At 40.7% G+C, this 26387-nt stretch overlaps 1 protein-coding gene across 1 annotated transcript in view; it reads left to right on the top strand.

Moving 5' to 3' along the window:
• The window catches only part of PDLIM4 (PDZ and LIM domain 4), a 61051-nt gene that overhangs the window by 14359 nt on the left and 20305 nt on the right, over positions 1-26387 (top strand). The window contains exons 2-3 of the mRNA XM_082210994.1: positions 898-1049; positions 10714-10798. Coding sequence (XP_082067120.1) covers positions 898-1049; positions 10714-10798 — 237 coding nt within the window. The remainder of the gene's footprint in view (positions 1-897; positions 1050-10713; positions 10799-26387) is intronic.

The raw sequence follows: 26387 nt of genomic DNA, 5'->3' as shown, positions 1-26387 counted from the left end.
CCTGTGGCTGTTGTCTGGTGCTGGAATGCCCAAGCTGAACATCTACATACTCTGTCTTCAGCTGCATATTGGACAGAAAGTGTGCTTTATCACCTCTCTGCTAGTACACACCTCCCCCATAATGCAACACTGACTTCCCACTACTCTATGGTCCTTATTCACCAGGCCATGGAACTGTGTTGGAGTACAAATCCTGCACTGGTGGACTCTTGTATGGCAACCGCCGGATGCTCTCGCAAACAAGGAGCATGAATACATGGTGCTGGAAGTCTCTACTGGATCAAAGAGCTTGAGAACATTGTTGGGTGAAACCTAATTCAGTACAGTGAAATTTCAAAAATCCAGCAGAAGCAGATTCCACAAGCATCCTTAACACTCTTTATTGACTCCAGTGATTCTCCAGTGATACTTGGCCATACAATCATGGCCTGGGTTTCAAGCTTCTAACCTGAACTATTGTCAATGGAGACTAAGTTCACCAAGCTGTTTAACTCGAAATAGGCATCATGCTGGCCACATAACATATGGCACTCTAAAGAGAAAGAAAGAGAAAGAAATAAGTCAATACATTTTAACCTTAGTTACAATCCTTATGAGCTGGAAATCGTTGCAGATAGACTTTGGCCGTTTGTAATGGATCAGCAGTTTTCCTGTGGGTTTCTCTGTTCTTTTCTGCTGGCTCTCTCAGTTCAAAGCTGCTTGCTCAGGGAAGCTCTAAAAACAGTGTGCTACCAGTTTCTACTCTGCTTTCTTCACTCTCACAACCCCAACAAGAATAAAAGTCAATAAATGTCCTGGACCTGCTTTTTCTCCACATGCAGTTTACATTGAGGAACAAATCTGACTTGCTCGCTATTAAAACTTCATAGTAATCAAACTTTTCTTTCTCTCATGCAGATTAATCCTGGAAGTAAAGCCGCCCTTGCCAACCTTTGCCCAGGTGATGTCATCTTGTCAATTAATGGTGAGAGCACAGAAAACATGACACATCTAGAAGCACAAAACAAGATCAAAGCTTGCCTGGATCAGCTGACCCTATCTGTGAACAGGTAAACTATCTGTGCTTGCCTCTTCATGCTGACGCACTACGTCTGTGCACATTCACCAAAATGTATGTACTGAACCTGTGGCTGGACAGTGGGATTATGCATCTGCTTGCACCTCACTCACAAATTTGCCATGTGTAGTATCCTAAATGTTGGAGGGTACATTCCTATATCCATTGAGTGGTATTCAAGCAGGTTTTACTCAAGAGTAGACCCATTAAAATAAATGAACATGATAGGCTCATTAATTTTAATGGGTCCACTCTGAGTAAGACTTAGTTGAATACTGCCCATTCTCTCAAAATGCTCAACTTTTTACTTTCTAGGAGTAAATATGACCCTTTTAAAAAAGTCAGCATGCATAGGGATGTGTGCATAGACATATCAGAATGTATGAAGCAACTGACAGAGCACAATCAGTCGGTCATTTCCTACCTAATGTTCACGATACACACTTGTGGGTTGTATAATGGATTTTTATCACACTACATTTTCAAGTGCAACCTGTCCTTCTCTCACCCCGAGGGCAAGTGAGCAACCTGCCCCAACAAGGGTTGGAAGTGAAGCTGAGGCCTTTTGAGCCTCTGCCTCCTAGACTCTTCCCACCTTTGGAGAACTAGAGCAGATCCACACCATACATTTAAAGCACATTCAATGCACATTTTAAAGCGCATGAATTCTAGCAAAGAATCATGGGAACTGTCAGGGCTTTTTTTTTTCCTAGAAAGAGGTGTTGGAACTTGCTGAGCACCCACACAAAGCTGTTGAGCTTTTTTTTTTTTAGGGGGAACAGCTACTTTTGGCAACCCTGCTGCCGACTTCCACCTCTGGCGTGCAGCCACAATTACATTCACTGTGCCAACACGATCGCTGCAGCAACCCAATCGTCACACTGCACAGCCACAACCCTAAAGGGCTGCTGGAATGCACCTAAGAGGTGCTGGAACTCAGTTCCGTTGAGTTCCAGCTGAAAAAAAGCCCTGGGAAATGTAGTCTTTTAAGGATGATAGGAATTGTACTCTGTGAGGGGGAAACTACACTTGCCAGAATTCTTTGGGGGATGCCATGTGTTTTAAATGAATGTTGAATGCGCTTTAAATGTATAGTGTGGATCTGCTCCAAGTATTTTAAAGCTCCAGTTGCTGCCCTTAAATATTTGCCGCCTGAGGCATCTACCTCACTCTGCCTCTTGGTAGGGCTGGCTCTGTAGAAATGTAGAAAAGATCAGAGTGGTAGTAGGCGGAGGATATTACAGGGAAGTGTCTCAACTCTAATGATAGCTTAGCAATAGAACACCCTCAATAGAGAAGCTTTAAAATGCAAACTGAATTATCATCAGTTTCAGTGAATTTAAGTATTGCAAGTCTACAGATACGCTAGATGATATCTGGGGCCCTGTTTCTTGCTATCATTCTCATATTGTAAGACAATGAGCTATGTGGGGGTGTTTATCTCTAGTACAGCAGGTCTCCAATAACTGTGATTGAATGAGACCACATTGTTAGAGACAACATGATGTAATGCTTTCAACACCACATGTGTTTTCACATAACTTTAACTAGCATATTTCTGCACCGAAATAAACTCTATTGTGGCTAAAGTAGATTTCTGCCCTTTTGATAAAAGCTTAGCTGAACCAGGGAAATGAGTTTTGTAAACATTTGTGCACCCCTCAGAAACTGCCTCCCATTTTTGCTTCATCCCACCACCACCGCCCTAGAAAGGATATAAAAGCATTTGCCCTGGGGGAGGAATAACCCTTGCAATATCTGAGAACTGGGAGGGCAGCTTCTGACATCTTTGCTCCATCTGCCTTCAGAACCAGTGAGAAAGTCTTGGCCTGTGAGGAACTCAAACCTAGCTGCTTATGCAGCCATGTTTTCTAGGAGACCTCCAGCCAATTGGTAATCAGAACATCTGGCATTTTTGCTACCCAGCGCCTCCTGCATTTGCACTGACCGCATGTCACTGAGTAGCTAAATCAAGTTGGCTCTATGGCCCCAAGAAGTCATCACAATAATTACATGGTCTCTGAAAATTTTATCAATTATTGAAGGAGAAATTCATGGAGGACAAGCCTATCAATGGCTACTAGCCAAGATGGCTATGTTCTGCCTCCACTCTTGGAGGCGGTATGCCTCTGAAAGCCAGTTGCTAGGAATCATGAGTGGGGAGAGTGCTGTTGTGCTCAGGTCCTTCTTTGGAGCTTTTCATTGGCATCTAGTTGGCCACTGTGAGAACAGGATGCTGTACTTCATGGGCCATTGGCCTGATCCAGCAGACTCTTACATATTTAGGAAGACAAAGCCCAGTTAAAGTGTTTTTTTTAAGTGCCAAAGTTTGAGGGAACAATGGCTGCAAACGTAATTAAAACTGGAAAGAAGAGTTTGGGGGAGTGCACACATTCTCAGATATGTGTGAGAATGAAAATTCAACATAGTTCTAATTTTGATCACAAATCTTTTGCTTTGTAATTCTCCGATCTGTTGGAGAATAGAGCTGTTACTTTTCCACAATTCCTCACTATTGTACTCTGCTCTTTCTTGTAAGGATTTGATTCCTGTCATGGACCTACTAACATTCCTGGATGATACAGGAGTTGGGGTTTCTTTTGTTCCTTTCACTTCTCCATGTCAGGTCATTATTGCATTTATGAATGCTTTATAAAGAATTTAAATCTAAAATATATTTGCCTCCAAAATTGAACAACTGCCTCTTTGTAAAAAGCAAGGTCTCTCCTAATGGGGAAAATCAATTTGTTTATTTTGTGCTTCAGCTAAAGCAACTACAGTAACATTTTTATTGATTCTGTTTTTAGACTGGACCAAATTAAACATAGGGGTGATGTGGGTTTTTTTATTTCTCCACTCAGCATTTAGCAATTTGTTGGATTCCTAACCATTCTGTCTGGCCAATAAAAGTTAGTCACTATTCAAGCCACATCCAGGTCTATTTTGTCACTGAGAATGAGTCATCCTTGCATAGCAACGCTTCTCAAAAGAAATGGGAAGCTACTCTTCTGATAATTAATCTAGACCTCCCAGATCCAAATACTTCTATAAAATCAGCATGTTTAACATCCATTCCTTACCAATAAAAATACATATGTGTTTTATGTCCACAAAACTCCTGCACTGTGATGTTCAGACATCAGAAGCACAGAATGCATTTGCTTTCATTTTCCTACTTTCAGAAAAAATATTGCATTCAATTACATAAAACGGATTTAGCATTTACACTGAGCTGACTTTCACTTATTAGATGATTAGGAGAAATGTTCAGCTTACTGTTAGGAACTGGCGTAACCTACAAATACCTTGCATTTCCCTCCAAAGTAAGTCCTGTTGAGTTCAATTGGACTTCAGCCTTGGCTGCATCATTGTAAAAAGTAATTTAAGGCCCAGTCTTCAGAAACTCTATTCAGTTTGGACCTCACTGAAAGGAATAAAACTTGCAAGTACTTAAGAGTTCAGTGATACACATTCCACAGCTTATAAACTGGGGGCTACTGTTTTAAGAGCATTAACAGTTAGCTGTCATTTATATTCTGTGATTCAAAAAATGTTTTTTGAAGGATTCCTGTTTATGTTTTAATATAATAGCCTTCTGGAACCTAGTGGATGCCTCTTAATGAAGTATGTTGTTCTTCTTAGTACTTCACAAAACAGATATCATAGCTTCTCATTTTATATTTTTAAAATTCTGTTATTTCTTACCTTGGCAGACTTGAGGGACTTCAATGAGATTTGAGATATTAAGTTCCAGTGCCAATTGGAAGTATGATGCTTTAGTTTTCCTTCAGGTTGGAAGGATGATTATATTTTTATTTTTTTAAAAAAGGCCAGTCCTGTAGGCCAAATTCTCAGCTGGCATGTATTAGGATAGCTTAGTTGGTACTAAGATTTTCACTGATTGCATATGTACCCTTTAGGTTTGGATTCAAGCTAAACTTCTAAGAAAACACAGACAGGGAGGCTGGCTGTTCTTAATAGTTTGGATAAGTAGTTCCTGTAGTTTTGAGACACTGTGTTTTCACACACATGCATTCCTATCAATGAATTATGTTTCTGCTTTCCTGTTTATGTCCCTGACATGTTCTACTTTGTTTTCTTAATTTATTTTCTACCAGACAGAAGGGAGGGAGAAGAGAAGTGAAATAATAATAATAAAACCACTTTCCTTATTTTCCATTTAGTGAGAGTTAAGAAAAAGCGCTGGGGGGACTTCTGTAGACCAATTCAAATAGCCTAGTTGTTTATGATTTTGTTTCTCTTTATATATGCTGAGTGAATCCTCATGGAATTTGTTGCTGCTCACTCTTTGCCAAATAAGGTTCCATGGATACCCAGCTATGGCCATGTGATTAATGGTCATGTCAAGAGAAAGGACATGTCTCAATGAACATCTTTCATCCTCTGGCAATTGTTTTTCCATCCACTGTCCTTCATTAAATGAATTATTCCCATTGTGATATGTAAGAATCGCCCCTCCCGCGGCCCCTCTTCATACTATGTTCAGCCAATGCCCTTTCACTCCCATTGGAAAGTTCAGTAGGAAAATAGCAAAGTGACAGAATATTTCCATGTTACCAGTAAAATAAGGATTTTAGTTTTGAACAGTGGCTGGGTTAGACACCAGAATCATTGTTCTAATTTCAGAAGTGTGCCTTAGTTATCATTTTGATATATTTCCATATAATAAAATTTGATTTTATTTATTCATATATTCTGCTCTTCAAAGATTCTCAGAGAAGCGCTCTCTCTCGCTCTCTCTCTCGCTCTCTCTCTCTCTCTCCACCCAAACACACATTCATTTAAGTGTAAATGAAACTATAAACAATAAAGTTAGGAATAATGAGAACAGCACTGCAGGGACAATGCAAGCATTAAACAGACGTCAGACTAACAAATCTCAGAGACCTGCTGCATTCATACATTATATTTAAAGGTGTACACTTAAAAGCATCCTTGGTGTACATCTGAATGTATGAAGCGGCCACAGGTAGAACACCCACTGACTTCAAAGCATAAGGATTAAGCCATAGATATGTGAGACTACTGTGTTGACTGTGTAAGACAGTAGCCCATTTGTTCAGATATGAGGCAGTGGAAAATTCTGACCAGTTCCAAACACATGCAGCTTATGGAAGTGATTCATTTGTGGTAACTGACATAGATGAGGAATTACCTAGACATCACCATGAAAGCTAGCAGATGGTAGGTCTAAAGTCCTTTTAGACGCAGGGGCAAAACGTCAAGGCAATACAGTAGTAAGGTGAGCTAGGAGTAGCACACATCAACCATTTTATGTGGGAGAAAGTAAGTGATGGGGGTAGGTGAAGTTTTAGCAGAGCAATTTAGGCTATAAATCAACTTATTTGCTTCTGTGTCTTCTTTGAGCCAGAGTAGAACATGGTTTCATTTATTACTCTGATGTGGCCAAAAGAGACTAAAATGTCAAGTTTATAGCAGATGTTTAAGGAAAGTTTTCTAACACGATTCTCTATGAATTCTGGTTCACAGAAATGCGATGTAAAGATATTTGCTGTTTAGCTGTTAATGATGCATTCAGGGGACTTTAAGAAAACATTTTCTTTAATAATTCTTCTTGCATGTCAGCTTTATGGACAACTGAAGCTGTTTTCTTCAGTAAGTAAAGAAAAGCATTCCAAACCAGTAAAGAATGCATGATATAATGCAGAGAATTGAAACAATATGGGTTTAGGAATTGACCTTCCAAGTTTCCTTAGGCTGAAACTCTGAAGGGTACTACTGAGCACAGTGGTCACATAATAATGATGTGTAGTGCGCAGAAGGGGTGCAGCATGTGAGGGCAGTGATTTGTCATTGGGATGAGTAGAGGGAATGCCGCACTCTGTGCTGTGTGCCCTTGCCAGCCCACTTCCTGGCAGAAGGAGCACAGGAGGCAGGAGCCAATTCCACTTCATGGCAGCTGAAAACCACAGGCCCAATCCATTAATTTAGGCAGTGTGTTTGCAGCACATTTGGGTATAAAGCAAGGCTCCTTTGACAGGGATGCCCTATATATGTTCGTTCTGTGCCGAGTATGGAAAGTGTTACTATGCATGACAGTCTCAAGTTTCCAAAGAAGGTGCCACTGAGAAAGTGAATCACACAATTTTCTTCTTGTAACTCCTCAAATAAACATGTGTGTGTGTTAAAAGTATGCAACTAATGGTCCAAGGGCAATATAGGCAGCTATCAATCAACCATTTTAATTAAAACCTATTATTAGGAGAAAAAGAGATACTACCTTCTAAAAAGTTGATGGGCATTTCAAATAGTAAGCAGAATTGGACAAGCAATCTCAATAGTTCTGTGTATTCTTTTTATAGCATGAAGGAACTCTCCCACATACATGTGGTTCTCCTCTGATGAGGACTAAGTTATGATGTGACCAATTTGCATCCCATTTTATACTAGACCAAGACTTAGGGTTTGTGAGTTGGACACCCCATATGTGAAGGTACAGCGCTGCAGATGTATGCCCTCCCCCTCCATTTTTCCAGGGCTGCTGAAGTGGGCAGAAAGGATCTCCGTGTCCAGCCCCAATGATGTGCAGTTGCCAACAGTCAGATCTCATGATGGAATAGAATTAAGCTGAAGTAATGCATTTGTCTGGTGATTCAGAAGTGTCTGGTTGGAAGAACTTTCATGGTTGTTCTCCAGTGCTTTTTTCACAGTGCTGTAAATCAGTAATATTTTTACCAAGAACTTTACAACTGAGATGAAGAATTGTCTCACTGTAGTTTGTTTCAGACAGCTGTATGGCCAAAAAATGAAACTCAGAAGCATTGTCCTTGCTTTCCTTGGGCATTTTTGTATACCACTGAATCAGATTGTTTTCCAGTGTTTCTAAGTAGAAATTTTGATGGGGAGAAAATGTGTCAGCTTTGGCCCTGGCAGCAACATTCACAGCTATACAGATTCTTTGCAAGCCCAAAATCTAAATTTCTATAATACCCGTAATGTCTCTGCTGTTCTGGCTTTAAACCTAATTCTGAATACATTTACTGACTACATTTATTTGTATTGTTCTTCTTGATCACAGTAGAACTTGCTTCCAAATACTGTATGTCTGTTTAGAACTCAGTTGTGGGCATAAATTCTTCATGCAGCTGTGGAAGAGTTTATTTGTGTGTTTCATTGTATCTTTCATTGTGTCTATTTCCTGTTCTGCTTACTAGCAAGATTTATTTAAGGATTTTAATTATTTAAAAAAACCACTTACTTGCCGTTTGATTGCAATCAGAACACAAACACTGATTCTTGCCACAAGCAAATATCAAACTAATTGGGCTCATTCTGATGTAGCCTGAAACCATGGACTTTATTTGGGGGTAAACAAGCTTTGAGTTTCTGTGTTCCACATTCTAGACAAACTGGTTAGTTTTAGCTATGGTTTAGGGAAACAAGCCGACTTCAAATCATGGTTTATGATCCTGGTTTGCATTTCTAAACCATTTGTTGTTGTCGTTTAGTCGTTTAGTCATGTCCGACTCTTTGTGACCCCATGGACCAGAGCACACCATAGTTAAGGTTAATCATGTCTTCAGGTTCATGCCTAACTATAAATCACAAATAATTGAAAATGGAAGTGAAAGCTTCTTACCTCCTCATGGCCGCACCAGAGAGGGAGGAGGGCACTAGACCAAGGGTTGTACATATGACACTGAACCATAGTTTAGCATTACATTTGAGCCAGATCAAATGGATGGATGGAAATATATACACACTGCCAGTCTAAAAGGAGAAAGTTACACACACACACACACACACACACACACACACACACACAATTGCTTACGTACACCTACAAGGATACTTTCTTTTTGCAAATGCTGGCTAAAACCAAAACAGCAACTTGCAACTGATTATTTCAGTTTTAGATGCCAACAATGATAATGCGGTTTCTGTTCAATAAGATACATAAATGAAAATTCAACTGTGTTAGGCTTCACTCAAGAGGAGCTTAAAGCATCAGAACCCTTCCCATGGGTTTCAGTGGCTCTTCTATTAGACTCAGCATTCTTCAGAGTTCTGAAGTTAAAGCAAAAATCACATTAGTTTTGAAATAGAAGCCCCTCGGCAAAATTTCCTTGCTTAAGTTGCACATGTGTCCTACAACCTTGCTGCTTAATAAATGCCATCAATTCATGCTAAATACAACTGTAGTGTTGGGCAGATTGGGACTGAAATCTAAATAAAAGATTATGGGCTACAACAGTAAAGCTGTACCTACCAGGAACAAGAAGATCCATATTTTCCAAAGTGACATGCATAGGTCTCCTAAGGCTGAATGGAAAGTTACACGTTATACACAGAAATAGTCCAGTTTTTCCCAAGATTCACTTTCATGGCCAAAATGAGAAATACAGAGGCTTGGATCCAGACAAGTGCCAATGGAAGGAGGTGGGTGGGAGCTACTCACAGGAGGTGCCTCAACCCAGTATTCAATGTTCCCCATTTCCTACTCATCCCCCTTTCTCCTTAGCCTACCCTGAATTCAGGAAAGTCTTGGGGGGGTATGTTGGCAGAAGTCTGAGAAAAAGCTCTTTGATCCAGCGGTGACTTCCATCAGCAGAATGGGAAAGGAGACAATTATTACAGTATTATTATTAATAATATTACATATATATTTATACCCTTCTTTCCTCCCCCCCCCCCGACAGGACTCAAGATGGCTTACAGATAAAGACAAGAACCGCTAAAAATTAAACACTGATAGAATTAAAACCATATACATATAAAAGCCCAGTAAAACCATACAAGTATTTACAATACAATACAGCATGGCACCAGCCCTTTCATTACAGGGATCCAAACTACAAGAAAGAAGATTCCACCTAAACATTAGGAAGAACTTCCTGACAGTAAGAGCTGTTCGACAGTGGAATTTGCTGCCAAGGAGTGTGGTGGAGTCTCCTGCTTTGGAGGTCTTTAAGCAGAGGCTTGACAACCATATGTCAGGAGTGCTCTGATGGTGTTTCCTGCTTGGCAGGGGGTTGGACTCGATGGCCCTTGTGGTCTCTTCCAACTCTATGATTCCATGATTCTATGAATTCCAAAGACTGGGAGCTGCCACCAAGAAGGCCCTCTCCTGCGTCCCTACCAAGCTTGCTTGTGAGGATGGCAGGACAGAGAAGGGCCTCCCCCAAAGATCTCAAAATCCGGGCAATTTCTGCTGATCCCTCTCCCCACCCCCTGCCACAGACCCCTTCCCATGTTCTTCTCAGGGGTTCACCAACCCTTTGTATCAGTTTCTCAGCAAAAGCTAGAGTTCCGTGGGCAGCAGCCTAGATGGGGGAATAGGGCTGCTGCCCATACATCTATGTGATTGGTGTTTGTTGTATTATGGTTCTGTTCTGGGTATTTCAATTCCTGCTCACACTGGGGGGGGGGGAATGAAGCAGGAGGTATCCTCACATTCACAGTAAACCATTCTATGGCTTACTACAGCATGTAAACTGGGCCAGTCTCCTCCAGGCTATTGATTTGACTCTTGGATGTGTATATATTTTCATTATACCATTATACACCAATATCTTAACTCTGCTCAACTTCAAGTTTACTGCAAAGTAACAAGCTATATTGTTATATAAATATATAAGTTATATAAATATATGACTTTGTGTTTCGTATTGCAGAGCTGAAAGCAAGGCTTTGCCCCCTAATATTTTAGAAGATGGAAAAGCACAAGCTTATCGAGTCAATGTAGAACCAGAGCCACAGGTATGTGACCCTTTGACACTATACTATCTGTGCCATTTTATAAGATAAAGCAGGAGGCTACTTCCTTTCACCAATTAGCTGATCAACAAATAAATAGACACATGAGATGAAATTTTAAAAGATAACATTTTAAATGTACAAAGTGCTTTCACTCGTATCCCATATACAGTGGTACCTCGGGTTAAGTACTTAATTCGTTCCGGAGGTCCGTTCTTAACCTGAAACTGTTCTTAAACTGAGGTACCACTTTAGCTAATGGGGCCTACTGCCCCCCCCCTGCTCTGGGTTCTGTTCTGGATTCCTCCAACCCTCTGGAGCAGATTTGGGGAGTGTGCAGTAGGAGGGGGGAGTCCTCTTGCACAAGCAGAAATCCTTGCCCTAACAGGGCAAGGGAGTTGAAAACATTTACTGTATTTCATTCATGTTCACTACAAACCTTGGCTTAGCTACCCTGCCACACTGAGCTAAAATCTTGCTTTTCTCATGATATGTGACTGGAATCAATTTGTGGTTCTCTCAAGCACATGTCACAACACACAATCAGTTCAGTGACTAATGGTACATTGTCCTATGAGGCTCTCCTCCAAGACTCTGGCTGAAGTGAGGTGGGCAGCAAGGGGAGGCAGGGGCTTTCCCATTGTGGCACCTTGTCTTTGTAGTTCTGCCCAAGACAAACTTGCCTGGCATACTGTCAGTTCTCTTTTTCAGCACCACTGGCATGCGCATTTGCACACATACAAAGTCAAATCTTTTGTTCTTCATCAGGTTTGCTTCTCTGGTGATTTAACATGAGAAGCAAAGTGGCATTTAAAGATGTTGTGGTGGCTAGAGTGACAGAAATTAATCCGCCTACTACCTGCACAGGAAATGGTGGTGATAAGAAATACTTTGTTCTTTAACAGTTTTCACTTTTTCACTGTAGTTCCTGGATTACTGGAGAATTTGACTGCTGGTGCCAAAATGGGGTTCTGAGTGCATCTTGTGCTAATTGCTATGAATGTCTGATAGCAAATTAGACTGAGTAGGAAGTTCAGTTTCAGTGACACTTTAGCCAAAGCAGCTCAACACTTCTGCCTGAACACTTCTGCAGTAGAATACCAAAAGCCCAAGTGCACAAACAACCTTTTAACATAATATTTTGCCACTCAGTTAAATGAGCTCCTGCTGACCAAATGCGCAAGGGACTCAACAGAGAGAGAGGGTTAGTCACTAAATCAGATGGTCATTATGTACAAGGTGTTGAATGATGATGTGTACATGGGGTGTGTGTGCTTTAAGTCATTACATTTCTTGCTTTTCAGTTTACATTTTCCTCTTAGTATTTTTGGTGATATGTACAATGACTTTGTATGTGGAGCCAGCACAATCTGAAATGAGGAAGGGGGAGGGGGACAGCAGAGATGGTGAGGACTGTAAATCTCTGGATTTATGGGAGTTACGGTAATCCATCAGACAGATTGGAGTAACACCCTGGGGTGGGGGGAACAAAGGCTGGTTATAAAGCAGGCACAGGAACGTCTGTCCACTTCTGGTCCTTATCGCATTTTTACCCATAACTGCATTCAATTTCTGCATTATTTTTAACAATCTAAAAAAAAAAAAAGTTCCCAGAATACAAGAGGTGCGGATCAGGTCTTTCCAGATAGAAACTTGTAAGCATCAAATCCCTCAAGAATTCCTACTGAAGAATATTAGGTGCTCTGACTGAACCCAGTGACACTTTGTTCTGAACAGACTCGCATGGGATTGTGCCATAACAGACTGAGCTGTTGGGCTAGGTCCTGAGAGACCAGGATTCAAATCCCCATTCTGCCCTGAAGCTTACTGGGTGACCCTGAGTCCATCGCTGTCTCTCAGCCATTACTTACCTTCTAGGGTGGTTGTGTGGATAAATTAGGGAGGAAATGTGGAATACGAATGTAACAATAACAACTCTCCTTTAAAAACTACAACACCTATCTCTGTACCCGAACACAGCCATTTTCCTCCTCTAAAATAGAAAGAATGCCTGTGCCACTGAGGAAAGGAAATCATTAGTATAAACTCTTCTGTGCTTTGTCTCTTATAGATTGTTTTTTAGTCAAAATACACCCACATGGTGCTAATAAAAGAATGGGTTGTTTGCTTTCTTGACCACTTGCATAGTGCTGGATTTGACAGCTTGCTGGCATAACAGAGATTGGAAACTCATGTTTCAAACTGTGAGGTCAGACTCTGTTCTTGTTAATTGACAGTAGTTGCTGATTCCTGGTCATTAGGGAGAAGTGGGGAGGGGGGAGATTGCTGAAAAATGGGCATTAGCTTTGTGGAAATTCACAAGGCTGAAACTGGAACAAGGAAACAAAGGGTTTGGCAATACATTGCAGAGCCTTTCACTGCACAGACACTGGTTCGTTTCCACTCCAAAATAACAGTGATCAAAAGGTTTTGGTGAATTTAGTCTTGGGTGTCTGTGGTCAAAGATCCCTGACAGTAATAATAAAAAAGTTAGCCAGCCAATGGAACCTGGTATTTAACTATCCATTCCTCTTGATTACAGCTTTATCAGAAAGGCCTTGGGGTCTCAAAAGCAGCACACAGAGCCCAGATTTGTTTGCTTAAAGTACACATCACTCTTGGCTTCCGGTGAAATAAACAGCTACTTTTTGTTGGGCCAGTCATACCACCCACATAAGTGTCTTTTCATTTGTCCTTTTGAAGTCCTACAGGACAATAGTTATAGCATTAGTGTCATTCTACTAGTCAAACATGCCACTTAGCTGTGTTTATTTCCTGTGGAACAGAATTCTCTTAATGGAAGCACCATGAAACAATGAGTTAAATATTAATTATTTTTTAATAGATGTAGCTCCAGTTTCTCCTCTTGGACAGAGAAAGAAGATAATGTTTCATTTAGAGATGATACTTAAAGCATGTTTTCAGTTGTTATTCTTAACATAGAGTAAAAAAAAAGAGAGCTATAAATGAGCCATGACGTTTCTGAAATAAATGGCAGGTTGGGAGACGCCACTAAACCATTTTGAAAACAAATTCCTGCTTCACTCATGAAAATTGAGCAAGCCTAATTATCCCTGCATTTCATATGAAAACAAGCACTACATCTAACGCATACTACATCTAACGTATGTTTCATTCTGCTGTGCTAACTGTAATTGGTTGCATATGTAGTAGATGTATTTTGAAAGCAAGGCTTTAAAACATAGCTGGTTTTAAAGAATTTATCATAGAACCTTAGGGATGATTTCCTTTACCACTTGAAGCTGCAATGCATATTTGGTTTATTTCAGTTCACACTAATGCCCCAGTTCTTTGCAGGTGCCACACACGTGGGACCAGATTTTCTGCATGACATTGGAAAAACCACCCTAAATCCATATTTAGATGGGATGGAATTCAGGGTGGGGAGCCATGGTCCCCCCCCCACTTATTTGGGGCCTGCCTTTGTCTTGAGTTAAAATTCCATCCTGGGGTACGAATAGCTGTGTGCTAAAACTGGGTTCCTGTGCTTGATGGTTACTGCACAGAATCAGTGGGCACAGCAGTTCCAAGTGGTCACCATGTGCCCATATGATTATGTGAATGGACTTTTACTCAGGATTGCTTCCTTGGTTATTCTTTTTGTTCTCTTACTTCCCAGTGATAGCAGACTTTTCATAATTTTCATTGCAGTTAATATGGAGTAAGGCATAGAGGTTAATTGTCATTGTCATCCACATGTCTTGACTAAGAAGCTTTGGAACAGATTTCTCTTATTAGCTGACAATTGGAATGAGAATGTCCCATCTGTATGGAGTGTTCTGTTCTGGCAACCTTCCAGTATTAGCTGATGTGGAAATGATCCCATGATATGGAAGTGGTGGTGGTCCCTTTGGGGATATACTTTATAGTGGTGGTATGGAGAAGATCCCACAGAGTCAAATTAAAGCAACATAGTGTTGCAGGCCACCCCAGTCTCCGAGTGGTGTGAGATTCCAGGAGTTCCAGGGGTTTGTGTTTCCTTTGGAATGAGAAATAGTAGAGACTGTGGCATCTTTATGATATATGCTTTATATACCGTATTTATACATATATACAACCTGACCCTACAATGGAGGAGTTCACAGCATAAACACTCCAAAGAGTCTTGTTTCTCCCATAGTCTTGGATTCAAACAGAAATCAAACATTGTTCCTACACTTTCTCCAGCTTGCTTTTCCTCTAGTTCATGTCACTCCAAGACTCTGGTCTCAACTCTGCCTTTGTCTTTCTACCTATTTGCAAGTTGGGAGAGGGGCTCCACTCAATTGCCATCTCACACAGAGCCCCTTTGTTCCTCTTAATAGCCCATCACCCCGGTGATTGCCTTACCAGGAAGCTAGCATAGCATGTATTTTAACTCCTGCTGGATCCAGGGCTTAGAAGGGTCTTGGTATACAGCCTATTTTCCCCTGCCTAAACTCATAACATGGGACGCAGGTGGCGCTGTGGGTTAAACCACAGAGCCTAAGACTTGCCGATCAGAAGGTCGGCGGTTCGAATCCCCGTGACGGGGTGAGCTCCCGTTGCTCGGTCCCTGCTTCTGCCAACCTAGCAGTTCGAAAGCACATCAAAGTGCAAGTAGATAAATAGGTACCGCTCCAGCGGGAAGGTAAATGGCGTTTCCGTGCACTGCTCTGGTTCACCAGAAGCGGCTTAGTCATGCTGGCCACATGACTCGGAAGCTGTACGCCGGCTCCCTCGGCCAATAAAGCGAGATGAGCGCCGCAACCCCAGAGTCGGTCATGACTGGACCTAATGGTCAGGGGTCCCTTTACCTTTACCTTTAAACTCATAACACTACATCAGTGGCTCCCAATCAGCTAATTACCCTTGTTTTTCAAAAGCTAACTTTTGAAAATGTTGATATCTCTATGTAGTTTTTGTTATGTGAATGGTGCCACGGACCCCCTGGGTGGGTTACGCCGACCCCGCAACTAGGAACCACTGCACTACATAATATGTGGGTCAGCATGGGTGACAGGGCTGCCTAACTACTGCGTACACTAGGAGCAGCTAACCTTTTTGAGCCCAAGAGCTATGTAGACCTCAGGTCAGCTCTCTAGGGCCCATATATAAGTATGCATGGCCATAGCCAATTTTTTTTTTTTAATGAACTTAATTTCAACCACTGACACATTCTTCTTATTCCTCACCTATTTTGCAAATATAACAGGAGAGAGGGGAGATTTAAAAAATTCATTGGCAGCTGACATTGACAATAAGAATATTCCACCAGTGGTAACTTAAATGGGATAAACAGTCCATATGTCCAAAAAGATATCTAAACAGGATTGGTGACTATAAACATAGAAAAGACTATGAAATTTTCAGTCCACTGAGTAGTACATGGTGGTTGTTTATAATTCCAGCCCTGCACTATATGGGTTGTATTCAACTAAGTCCTACTCTGAGTAGACCCATTAAACTTAATTGGAGGAATTCAACAACACACTAATGAAAGTCACTTAGCAGTGTACTGTTTATGCTGGAATGGCTTGCACCAGCAGAATGGCTTGTGGAATAAAAGGCACAAGAAGTCAGCATGGTCCTTGTGTCTGATTGCACAACCGATACTTCCTGTTGAGCAAAACGTCACACAACAAACCTCCGCTAGCACAACCACTGCACTGCATTTCATATTGTGCAACCTTTATTTTTGTCCTTATGCTAGGCTAGCACAACAACTTTTGCGCTGACAGTTGGAGAATGTTGACGTTAGGTCAATAAACCTAAGTCATTTGTGCCCACTAACTTCAATGGGTCTACTCTGACTAGGCCTGGCACTGAATACCACCCATAGTTTCTTTGCAACCATAAGGCCTCACAGGATACACTTTGTTCATTAGTCATTACTAACATTAAATATTAAATTCAACAATTTATTAAGAAAGCACTAGCCACTAAACCAAGAGCGTCCCCAAACAAATAATTATTTTAATTCCACTTCATAGCTGGAAGCTGCTTTCCCTCTTACTCACTCACACAATTAATTTCATTTCAATTTACTTCTGAGCTATAAGCACCCTGTACCTCCCCCACCCACATAATTAAATTCATTTCACAAAGCACTGGCCTGTTTACTCATTTCACTTTACAAAGCAGTGACCTTAAATTACATTGAATTGTGCTATTTAAAAGTTGCTGTTCAGTGTCCCTTTGGGTGCCTCTGAATGCTTGTTCTCTACTTTGGTTGGCATCAGCTGTCTCCAATTGCTGATGGAGAGATATGATCTCTCCTGATTGTTCCTAAGGGGAGCCAATGCATGAAGCAGCAGGAAAAACAACATACTGAGGTTTCCAACTGCTGCAGAAGCCCTTGTCAATAAGGAAGTGACAAGCAACTTACTGGATATGCTGCTGCTCCCACTTCTAACAACTTTAGGGGATAGGTAGCCGTGTTGGTCTGCCATAGTCAAAATAAAAAAAAATCCTTCCAGTAGCACCTTAAAGACCAACTAAGTTAGTTCTTGGTATGAGCTTTCGTGTGCATGCACACTTCTTCAGATACACATGTATCTGAAGAAGTGTGCATGCACACGAAAGCTCATACCAAGAACTAACTTAGTTGGTCTTTAAGGTGCTACTGGAAGGATTTTTTTTATTTTAACTTTAGGGGATTTTAGGGTGCTTTGGGACCCTGTGAAAACTCACTGAACAACTAGATATGACAGTGGGAGACAGTAAGGAAAAGGAAATGATATTTAAATAGATTTCAACAGAGCCACCCTGGAATGGCTTGGTGACATGGACTGGCTAAGCACAGAAGAATGGTTTTTATTTGTTTTCATTATTTATGCTCTGTAAAATGTGTTCCTAATGTTGTACACCGCCCTGGGATATTTTGGTAAAGGGCGGTATATAGATCTAATAAATAATAATTTTTAGTTGGAGTTGCCTCTCTGGAAATCGAAGGCAGGATCAGTGGATGTGCTACGTGTTGTAAGTGTCCATTCATTTCTACTACATTCTACCTATATAATTGCAAATAAAATAATGAAGATAATGTAAGTCTTAAGTGCTATCCCATTCCAAGGAAACTGTGCCCTGAAGCACTGGCCCCAAGTCTCTTCAGCACTTCAGGAATTAGGAAACAATATTATTGCCAGCATGAATTGAGATATTAATTGTACCATTCTCCTGGGCAAATATAGTTTTCTTAGTTATAGTGACCTCTCTATAAGATACAAGCTGGGGTGGGGGGGTGTAGTATTGTATATGAATCTTTTTGGGAATTATACAGTATCAAACAAAAACAGCATATACTGCATAAAATCTCCAAATGAATTCAGTTAAATGCATCACCAAAGAGAAAAAATAGTTTTCATACTTTTGAGAAAACAAAACATGAGATAATACCCTGGCACAGTCCTAGATTCCCAATCACACGGGAACTGCAGGCTTGACTGAGGGCTGATTTAATGGTAGAAACATGCAGAAGCATTACAGCTACTGTTATTCAAATCAACCATGAATGGAAGGAATTTGTACAGAGTTCTCTCCCCACCCCTCACCCCAACACCACAGCCATTCAATGGCATTACTATTTTGGAGACAACTAATTCCTTCAGATCAAATTGCTAGAGTGAAAAAATGGCAACAAAAAAGATTAACAGTTTTTTGCTTCTTCATAAAGGTCACATTAAATATTGCATCAAAGCAGGATAAATAGTATAATATAATGATGTTCTTGCTAGTACTGGCAAGACCACTAAATTAATCTCAGTTATATAGCTTAGCCTGTTGACACTATTAGGAAAGTTTTATTTGTGTATTGTCAATAGAATCATAGAACTGTAGTGTTGGAAGAGACCCCGAGGATCATCTAGTCTAGCCCAACTCCCTACAATATAGGAATATGCAGGTGTCCCACATGGGGATCAAATCTGCAATCTTGGCATTATCAGCACTACACTCTAACCAACTAGGCTATTCTGCTTTTGCATCACGACCCGCATCCCATTGTTTTGCTATATTTGAGCATCGTATGAGCCATGAAGGGTTAAATAAGGAAATGGCCGGGGGCAAGTATGCCCCCCAACTTCCTCAAGCTGCAAGAGAGTTTTTAAGTGAGTTGAGCTGAATTCCTTGGTTTAGTCTTGTTTTGGTCTCTGTGCAGGAGGCAAGGGGGAAGCTAGATATCCAGTACTGTACAGGTGGATAGCCAACTCCAGAGGATTGAGGAAGTAGTCCAGTATCAGGGCAACCCAGAAACAGAGGGCCTTAAGAAGAAGCCAAAGCCAAGTAGAGTGAAACAGTTTAAAAGTGGGCACGATGTAACAGCAGGGTTGTGAGACAATGCCAAAGTCAAACACAGCACAGCAGCCCGAGGTGTAGTGAAGATTCCAAGAGCAAGGTGATAGCAGAGGTCAGTAGCACAGTATCAGTTAGGACAGGCATCAGAAGCAAGAAGCTGGGCTGCACAGAGCTAAGATCCTGCACTGATCCAGCAGGCTAACACGTCTGTAGCTGGGGTCACCCAGCCCCTACTCAGGCCCAGCTGCAACTGGTTATCTCAGACTTCCGGGTTCCTTGCTTCCAATGAGTCCTTTGCTCCCAAGGATGACTCTTACTCCTGAGGAACCTGGTTCTTTGGGGCCTTAAGGCATGCTCTCTGTTGAATGAGAAGTCAGTAGGGCACCTCCTACAAGAGCACAGCCATTGCAGGGAGCATTTCTAAGTGCATTCAAGTAAATGTGCTTGAAAGCTATCTTCAGAACTTTTTGCTAATCACTCAAAGATCCCAAGAGCAGCTGGTCTGCTGCGGGATGTGGGGAATGGGGTTTGTGTGCCCACCCCTGCCCTCCCCCCTGATTTAATGCCTGCACGTGGCTATTGTTACCAGCACATACCAAAAGTAGGGATGTTGCTAAAATAAATGGGGGGAAATCCAACAGCAGATTGTTGGGTTCAACTTGAAAATTTGGGGGAGTTCTTGGGTTTACATTTCTTGGGTTAAAATGCAGCTGCTGCCACCATGATCACAAATAAGAGGGGATGAGTGAGCACGTAACTACTCCGTGGGTTACAGCAGTAGCATCAATAGCAATGGTTTGCTGGCCCTCGCAAACCGATGTTTGTCATTGTCATTATTAACATGGTTGGCACCTCAGGGTGTCTAGTCCTAGAATAATCCATATCTCCTAGAGGATTTCCAGAGTTTCATCAGATATTCTCATGAGCGTAGCCAAGGGGGGACAGCTGCCCCCCTAAATCAGTAAAAGTAAATTAAAAAAACACAGCTAACTGAGGTTCTGCCCCCCCTAACAAAAGGCCTGTCCCCCCAACAAAAATCCTGGCTACACCCATGGATATTCTTCATAATGAGCAGCAACGCTGTATTATTTTCAGACCTGGTTCAGTGGGGTTGACCATCACAAGTTTTTCCATCTTATTTAACCAAAATTCTCCCCAGATAAGGAAAATCTGGAGTGGCTGAATCTCATGAATGTTAGATTTTCAGTTACATTACAGTGAATTTGTATAAGCTGTCACTTAACCCATTTTTAATCTGCTACAACTGATACCTATACAACAGTTTCTCTCAAATCGACCATCTTAATGCCAAATAATTACAGTATATGTTAAAAATGCAGTATTTCGCTCAGGAAAGACTTGTTTCCAACTGAAATGTCTTTGTAGTCAGTTCTTTTTCCTGGCTTCCATACCTCCTGCCCTGGCTGCCATAAGTAGGCAGCGCTGTGGATGTGGTCCTGGCTGTGCCACTTCATCAAGTATTACTGGCCTAGAATTGTAGGCAAATGTGCTGCTTGCAAATAGATTTGGGGAGAAGAGTTTAGTATGCTTTCTGTTGCTAAAATTGCTACAGTTGTGTAAAGTTCAGCTCCTTAGTTTTGCTGTGCTTTACCTATGTGGCCAAAGCCCATGGGAGACATAACGATGGCCTTGGTTAATAATGTTTCTCTGTTTTCCACATAGTCACTTCCTGTGAATTAAGCACTGTGTAGTCATTTGTTACCATTTTCATACAGCTCCATTTGTAACCAAGCAACCAATATTGTAGGTAAATAATTCTGATCACGGTGCAATACTTTGGTTATTCTTCAGGGGAAAAAATTCTGCAATTTTTTCCCCCTTCCCCTTTTTAATGTGGCGCTGAATCATTTGGAAAATCCTGTTTTTCATAATAATATAAAAGGGTAATTTGTCCTGTGTCCCAGATAAGAAAAGTTGTTTCTCACAGTAGGCTCTATGCACAAATCTTATGATTATTTACTAGATATGCATTTTAAATTATTATTTCAAATATCCAATCATTAAGGTTACCATATGTTCATGGGCTACATTTTAATTAATGTATTTTAAGACTTTTAAAAAAAACACAACTACCACCACCTGGAGTCAGAGTCACTTGAAATAAAACATTAGTATAATATATGTCATGGACCTAGGAAAATGCAAATAAATGTCTAGTAAAAACAGAGGTGGTTTATTTTTAAAACAGGATTATATACAAACTTGAAAGCTAACATTTAGGCCACTTTATTATCTTCTCTGACTGTTTGACACAATCTAGTTTAGAACTTTAGGTTCCTCACACCATAATTTTAAAACTTTATCAATATGAATATAGAGATTTTTCATTATTCCAGATTCATAGTTGAATTCTGAATAAAAACTGCTTGTTGGCTATGGTATTCCATGCAATCTTGATAAAGGAAGAAAAAATATAATTAAAACAGCTTTTTCAGCAAAAGATGAACATGCAGATTTTAAGAAATTAATGCTATATTCAGTTTCATTTACCGGTAATATGACTACAGAATTTATTATCTCTTAGGAAGTGACCATCGGGCCCACAAACAAACAGGGCCACAAATGATCTTTGTAACTCAGCCATTTCAGTCTAGCAGTTGTCAGAATTTTTTTATGTTAGTAAATTAGTAGATCCAGATGGACAATAGAAAGTGCTTGTGTTTAATATTACTCAATGATATATAATCAGTGAAGTACACGTAGAATGAAACCAGTTGAATAGAAATGGAATAGAAAAGTCCTTATAAAACTGAAAACTAAATATCTAGAACCAGGCACTGACGTTGGTGGTGTGATACCATATATAGGGACCAGTAACCAAAGGCTTAATGGCCAAATTTGGACCTCAGAGGAATCCCACCTACAGGGGCACCCCTTCCTGCTTCACTACCTGAGATGTAATGGAAATATGTCCCCTTGCCCCCACACTGCCTCACCCTGCCCCCACCACCTTTGCCCCCACTGTAATGCTGCCCCCTTTCACCGAACCCGTAAGGCGTTGCTGCTCCTCTTCCCCACCCTGGGGAGGGGAAAACGAGAGGCAACACAGCGTACCAGAACACCTTCCTCTCACCAGTGAGAGGGGGCGCTCTGGCAGTGGTAGGAAAGGTGGTGCTGCCGGCTACTACCTCTTATACTTCCTCTGTCTGAGGTGGGTGCTTTACCCTGCCTCATTGGTGGGCTGGCTCTGATCACCTGACAATACAGAGGCAGATGGTCAATATAAATGCATTACATGTACGTGGAGAAGGCAATGACTGTAGATGGCAGCAGAATGTTCTGCAAGTCTTCATTGGGAGTGGAGGTTAGGCCTAGATCACCACTGCCTTCATCTCCTCCTAAAACTCTTATATAATTAGCTCTTGCCGTCTATGGACTGATTGTTGTTAGAACCATTTCAATGCAGAAACAAATCTCTGAAGCATCCTGGTGACATGAAAGTTGCACCCAAGATTAAATGTTCTGTTAGTAAATAAATGTTGAAAGTACAGCATTGGAAAAGTTACTGTTTTGTTTGTTTGGTGTCTTCGGTGTGACTTGGCATGTCATGTCCCATTTTGCAGAGGATAATGCAGTATTTGGCACAACTCTGTGCATTTGGAAACTTACATATAAGTGCAGGCCTGCTTGCTTGGATTCTGTAACCTTGATCCAAATGGCAGTATTTTCCTTTAGAAGTGATATATGCTAGATTTAAGAGCCAAATGAAGTGAGAACCTTATGCTTATGCCTGGTGTTTTGTATTCCTGATATCACTGAGTACCTGGAGTTGAGTAGGAGGGACAGTTTAGGAGATATTCTCTTATTCAGCATGGTTGCAGAACCTAAGCAATCTTGAATTACTATCATGATTCTTACCATTTTTGGATTCCAGTCAGTGATTAAAGGGATGGGAAGGCCTTCATTCTCTTCCATAGAACGTGTTCTGCAAAACTATTTAGAGCAAACTTTTACATTATTTGCGGTATTTATTAATTCAAAGATAATTAATAGTTATCTTTGGACATAAGATGTATTGTTCTGTAAAGATTGTAGATTTGGGGTGAATAGTGCCATAATTTTATCCATAGAAAGATACCTTTTACATTTACCATCTAGGTTTATTCTAAAATCCTTCTAACCCTATTTTCCAACTGTTTTATACCTTTAAATATTGCATATCAAAAATAATTTTAACCACTGGGATGTACAAAATAGAAAAATATAATATGAGTGTTACTACAACTTGTTTGTGAAATATTTTAATGCAGTTTCTTTTAATAAATAATTTTTAATAAAAAGGATATCAGTTTAAATCTTTCAATCATCCTCCATCCCACTTCAAAGCTTGTGAAACCTATTTTGCCTTTTTAAATCACAGTTCATTAAGCATTACAACCACACAAGCCCTACTGAAGTTAATGAAGGTTAGGCAGGAGTAGCATTTGGTAGATTTGTATCCTATGTTACGATAGTACTGGAGTTTTCTCAGCAGGAATTTGAGTACTGAAGATATATGAGGCACAGTAACAGAGCATGATTGTTTAGGCACAGAAGAATGACTTTTCTCTCTAGACCGTACTTTCACTAGAGATGTGGCTCAGATTTGTCTAAAAAATAAAGTACTAGGCAAATAACAGAATAAAAAAGACTTAGTGGTGCAAGACAAAGGTTGGCTTCCTGTCAGAAACAAAAGGAGAGCACAGCAAATAGGAGAAATTATTGGTTGCCTTTCAACTTCATGGGGGGTGGGGAATGAACTGTATATACTAGTATCTTCAAACATGTTTTAGGAAGAAAAGGTTTATATATATATTTATTGAAAAGCCTATGAGCTGACTTTGGTTGTTCCATTCCATACATCTATTTGAATGGAATGGAATGGAAAATTCTTTGTTAATTATGCTTTTCAAGGGTGTAGAGAGACACCACTAAAATTTTATCTTGTGCTGGATCGAATACTTGTTTGAAAGCATTGCAAGCATACAGGGCAAAAAAGTTAGCCTAAATAAAACACTGTGTACTGTGTTACAGTTATTTGAAAACATGCCAGGCATATTCTTCTAGCACCCAAGATGCCAACAGCCTAACATGTCAGAATTTGGTCCATTTTATTTTACTGTGAATGCTTGCATCTGTATAAGCGCTTATTCGGTTCAAAAAGTTTGAATGCTTCCAGAAATGAGTTGGTGCAATGAAGTTGTTTGAGAAAAGGTGTTACTGTAATTTCTTTTCTCAGTTCATATATACATTGAAGAATCCAAATGGACAACCATTTACATTATGTCAGTATAGAGGTAGCCCTGCCAAGTGAGTTCTGGAATGGTCTTCCAAATAGTTCAGCTGAGATTATTTCCAGTACTACACACAGTGGTTAACAGTGGGAAACTTGGTAACAATGGAAAATAATGACCAATGTCCATTAGGTCCAGCCGTGGCCGACTCTGGGGTTGCTGCGCTCATCTCGCTTTATTGGCCAAGGGAGCCGGCGTACAGCTTCCGGGTCATGTGGCCAGCATGACTAAGCCGCTTCTGGTGAACCAGAGCAGCGCACGCAAATGCCGTTTACCTTTCCGCCGGAGCGGTACCTATTTATCTACTTGCACTTTGACGTGCTTTCGAACTGCTAGGTGGGCAGGAGCAGGGAACAAGCAATGGGAGTTCACCCCGTCGCAGGGATTTGAACTGGCGACCTTCTGATCAGCAAGTCCTAGGCTCTGTGGTTTAACCCACAGCGCCATTCTACTATTAGCATCTTATAATTTTCCAGCCGCAGAATTTTTCTGTAGACAACATGAAGAAGTTGTAAGGGCCTTCTCAGTATTGGTGCCTGCCCTGTGGAACTCCCATCAGATGTCAAACAGATAAATAACTATATGACTTTTAGAAGACATCTGAAGCCCTGTACAGGGAAGTTTTTAATGGTTGCTGTTTTATTGTGCTTTTACTATTTTCTTGGGAGCCGCCCAGAGTGGCTGGGGCAACTCGGTCAGATGGGCAGCATATAAATAATAAAATTATTATTGTTGTTATTTCAATTTACAACAACATTAATATAAGTATTTTCAGCTTTTGTTAAAGATGAAAGGTTATTCCAGTTGTTACAGGGATTCAGACTGTAAACATCACTATTTGGTTCTTTGTTTCCAAAGTATTAGTTTCCTTGGTCATCTTTCAAAGGTTTTGTCGATGTTCCTATCAAGTATGGCAGCCAAAAATGTTTACAAAAGTTGCATGAAAGGTGCAGGCAACTCTTGTGAATAATTATTTTTCTACCAGAAAGTGCATTCAAAATAAGACTGATTTATCACACACAATTCCCACCCAGATGTTTCATACATTGTAGCAGCTTCAAAGTTATTGAAAATATATGGGCATACTGTGTTGCCACGACCATTTCAGCATATGGAAATGATGGGGAGGGGGAGCTCAGCACCAGTGGAATTCCAGTTTCACCTACCCATGACAAGACAATTGCATACATGTGTTTGCAAGATGCTGAATTCAATCCAGATCAGCTTTTGTCATGCCACCACACATATTTCATTACGCTTGTGCTGGCAGGCCAAGGGCCAACTCATGCTCCGTTCCATGCAGGGCGGCAGTGTGCATGTGGCTGCCTTGCCACCAGCTGAACAAGGATGAAATCAGCATGGGTTGAACTGTTCCCTGACCATCACATGGTGAATATAATTATCAGAACAGGCAGTATCTCGACTTAAGCAAAAGTGAAGACAGTCCTTATTTATGTAAAGCACAGCATCTTTTTTTTTGGGGGGGGGGGGAATTGAGATCAGCTAGTTTCATTATGCTTCCACTTTCATGATGTATATGAAGACTGATCTCCTGACACAGCTTCCTCTCAAACTTTTACTTGACCTGCTAATATTCTGCTAACATGCAAGTATGCAGAAACCACTTTTGTTATAATCAAGCTGCTGAACAACGCACATAAGGATTGCATTGCAGATTTCAGTTTCATGGGTGAAACCACAGATCATTGAAATATGTATTTCATAACTTTCACACCAGCCTAAACAGGGAAATCCCAGCATCCCAAATCAAATTCTTCAGCCAGGACTTAACTCACTCTGTTTATATATTCTTATTACAAAATGTAAGCCTGATGCATCTGGCTTTGCCGTTCAAGGTCCTTTAAATGTATTTTGAAGCTCTTTCAGCTATGAATGTTTTGATGTGGATATATCTGGAGCAGTTCAGTTTTCCATGTCCCCCCCACCCCCAAAAGCCCAATACATTTTGCTGCCTGAGGCAGATTGGTAAATTGCTTCCTACCCCCACAAAACTCAAGGTGCAG

Source organism: Podarcis vaucheri, assembly GCF_965113315.1.
Source record: "Podarcis vaucheri genome assembly, chromosome: 2".
Taxonomy (NCBI): domain Eukaryota; kingdom Metazoa; phylum Chordata; class Lepidosauria; order Squamata; family Lacertidae; genus Podarcis; species Podarcis vaucheri.
This window is presented reverse-complemented; position numbering and strand designations above follow the sequence as displayed.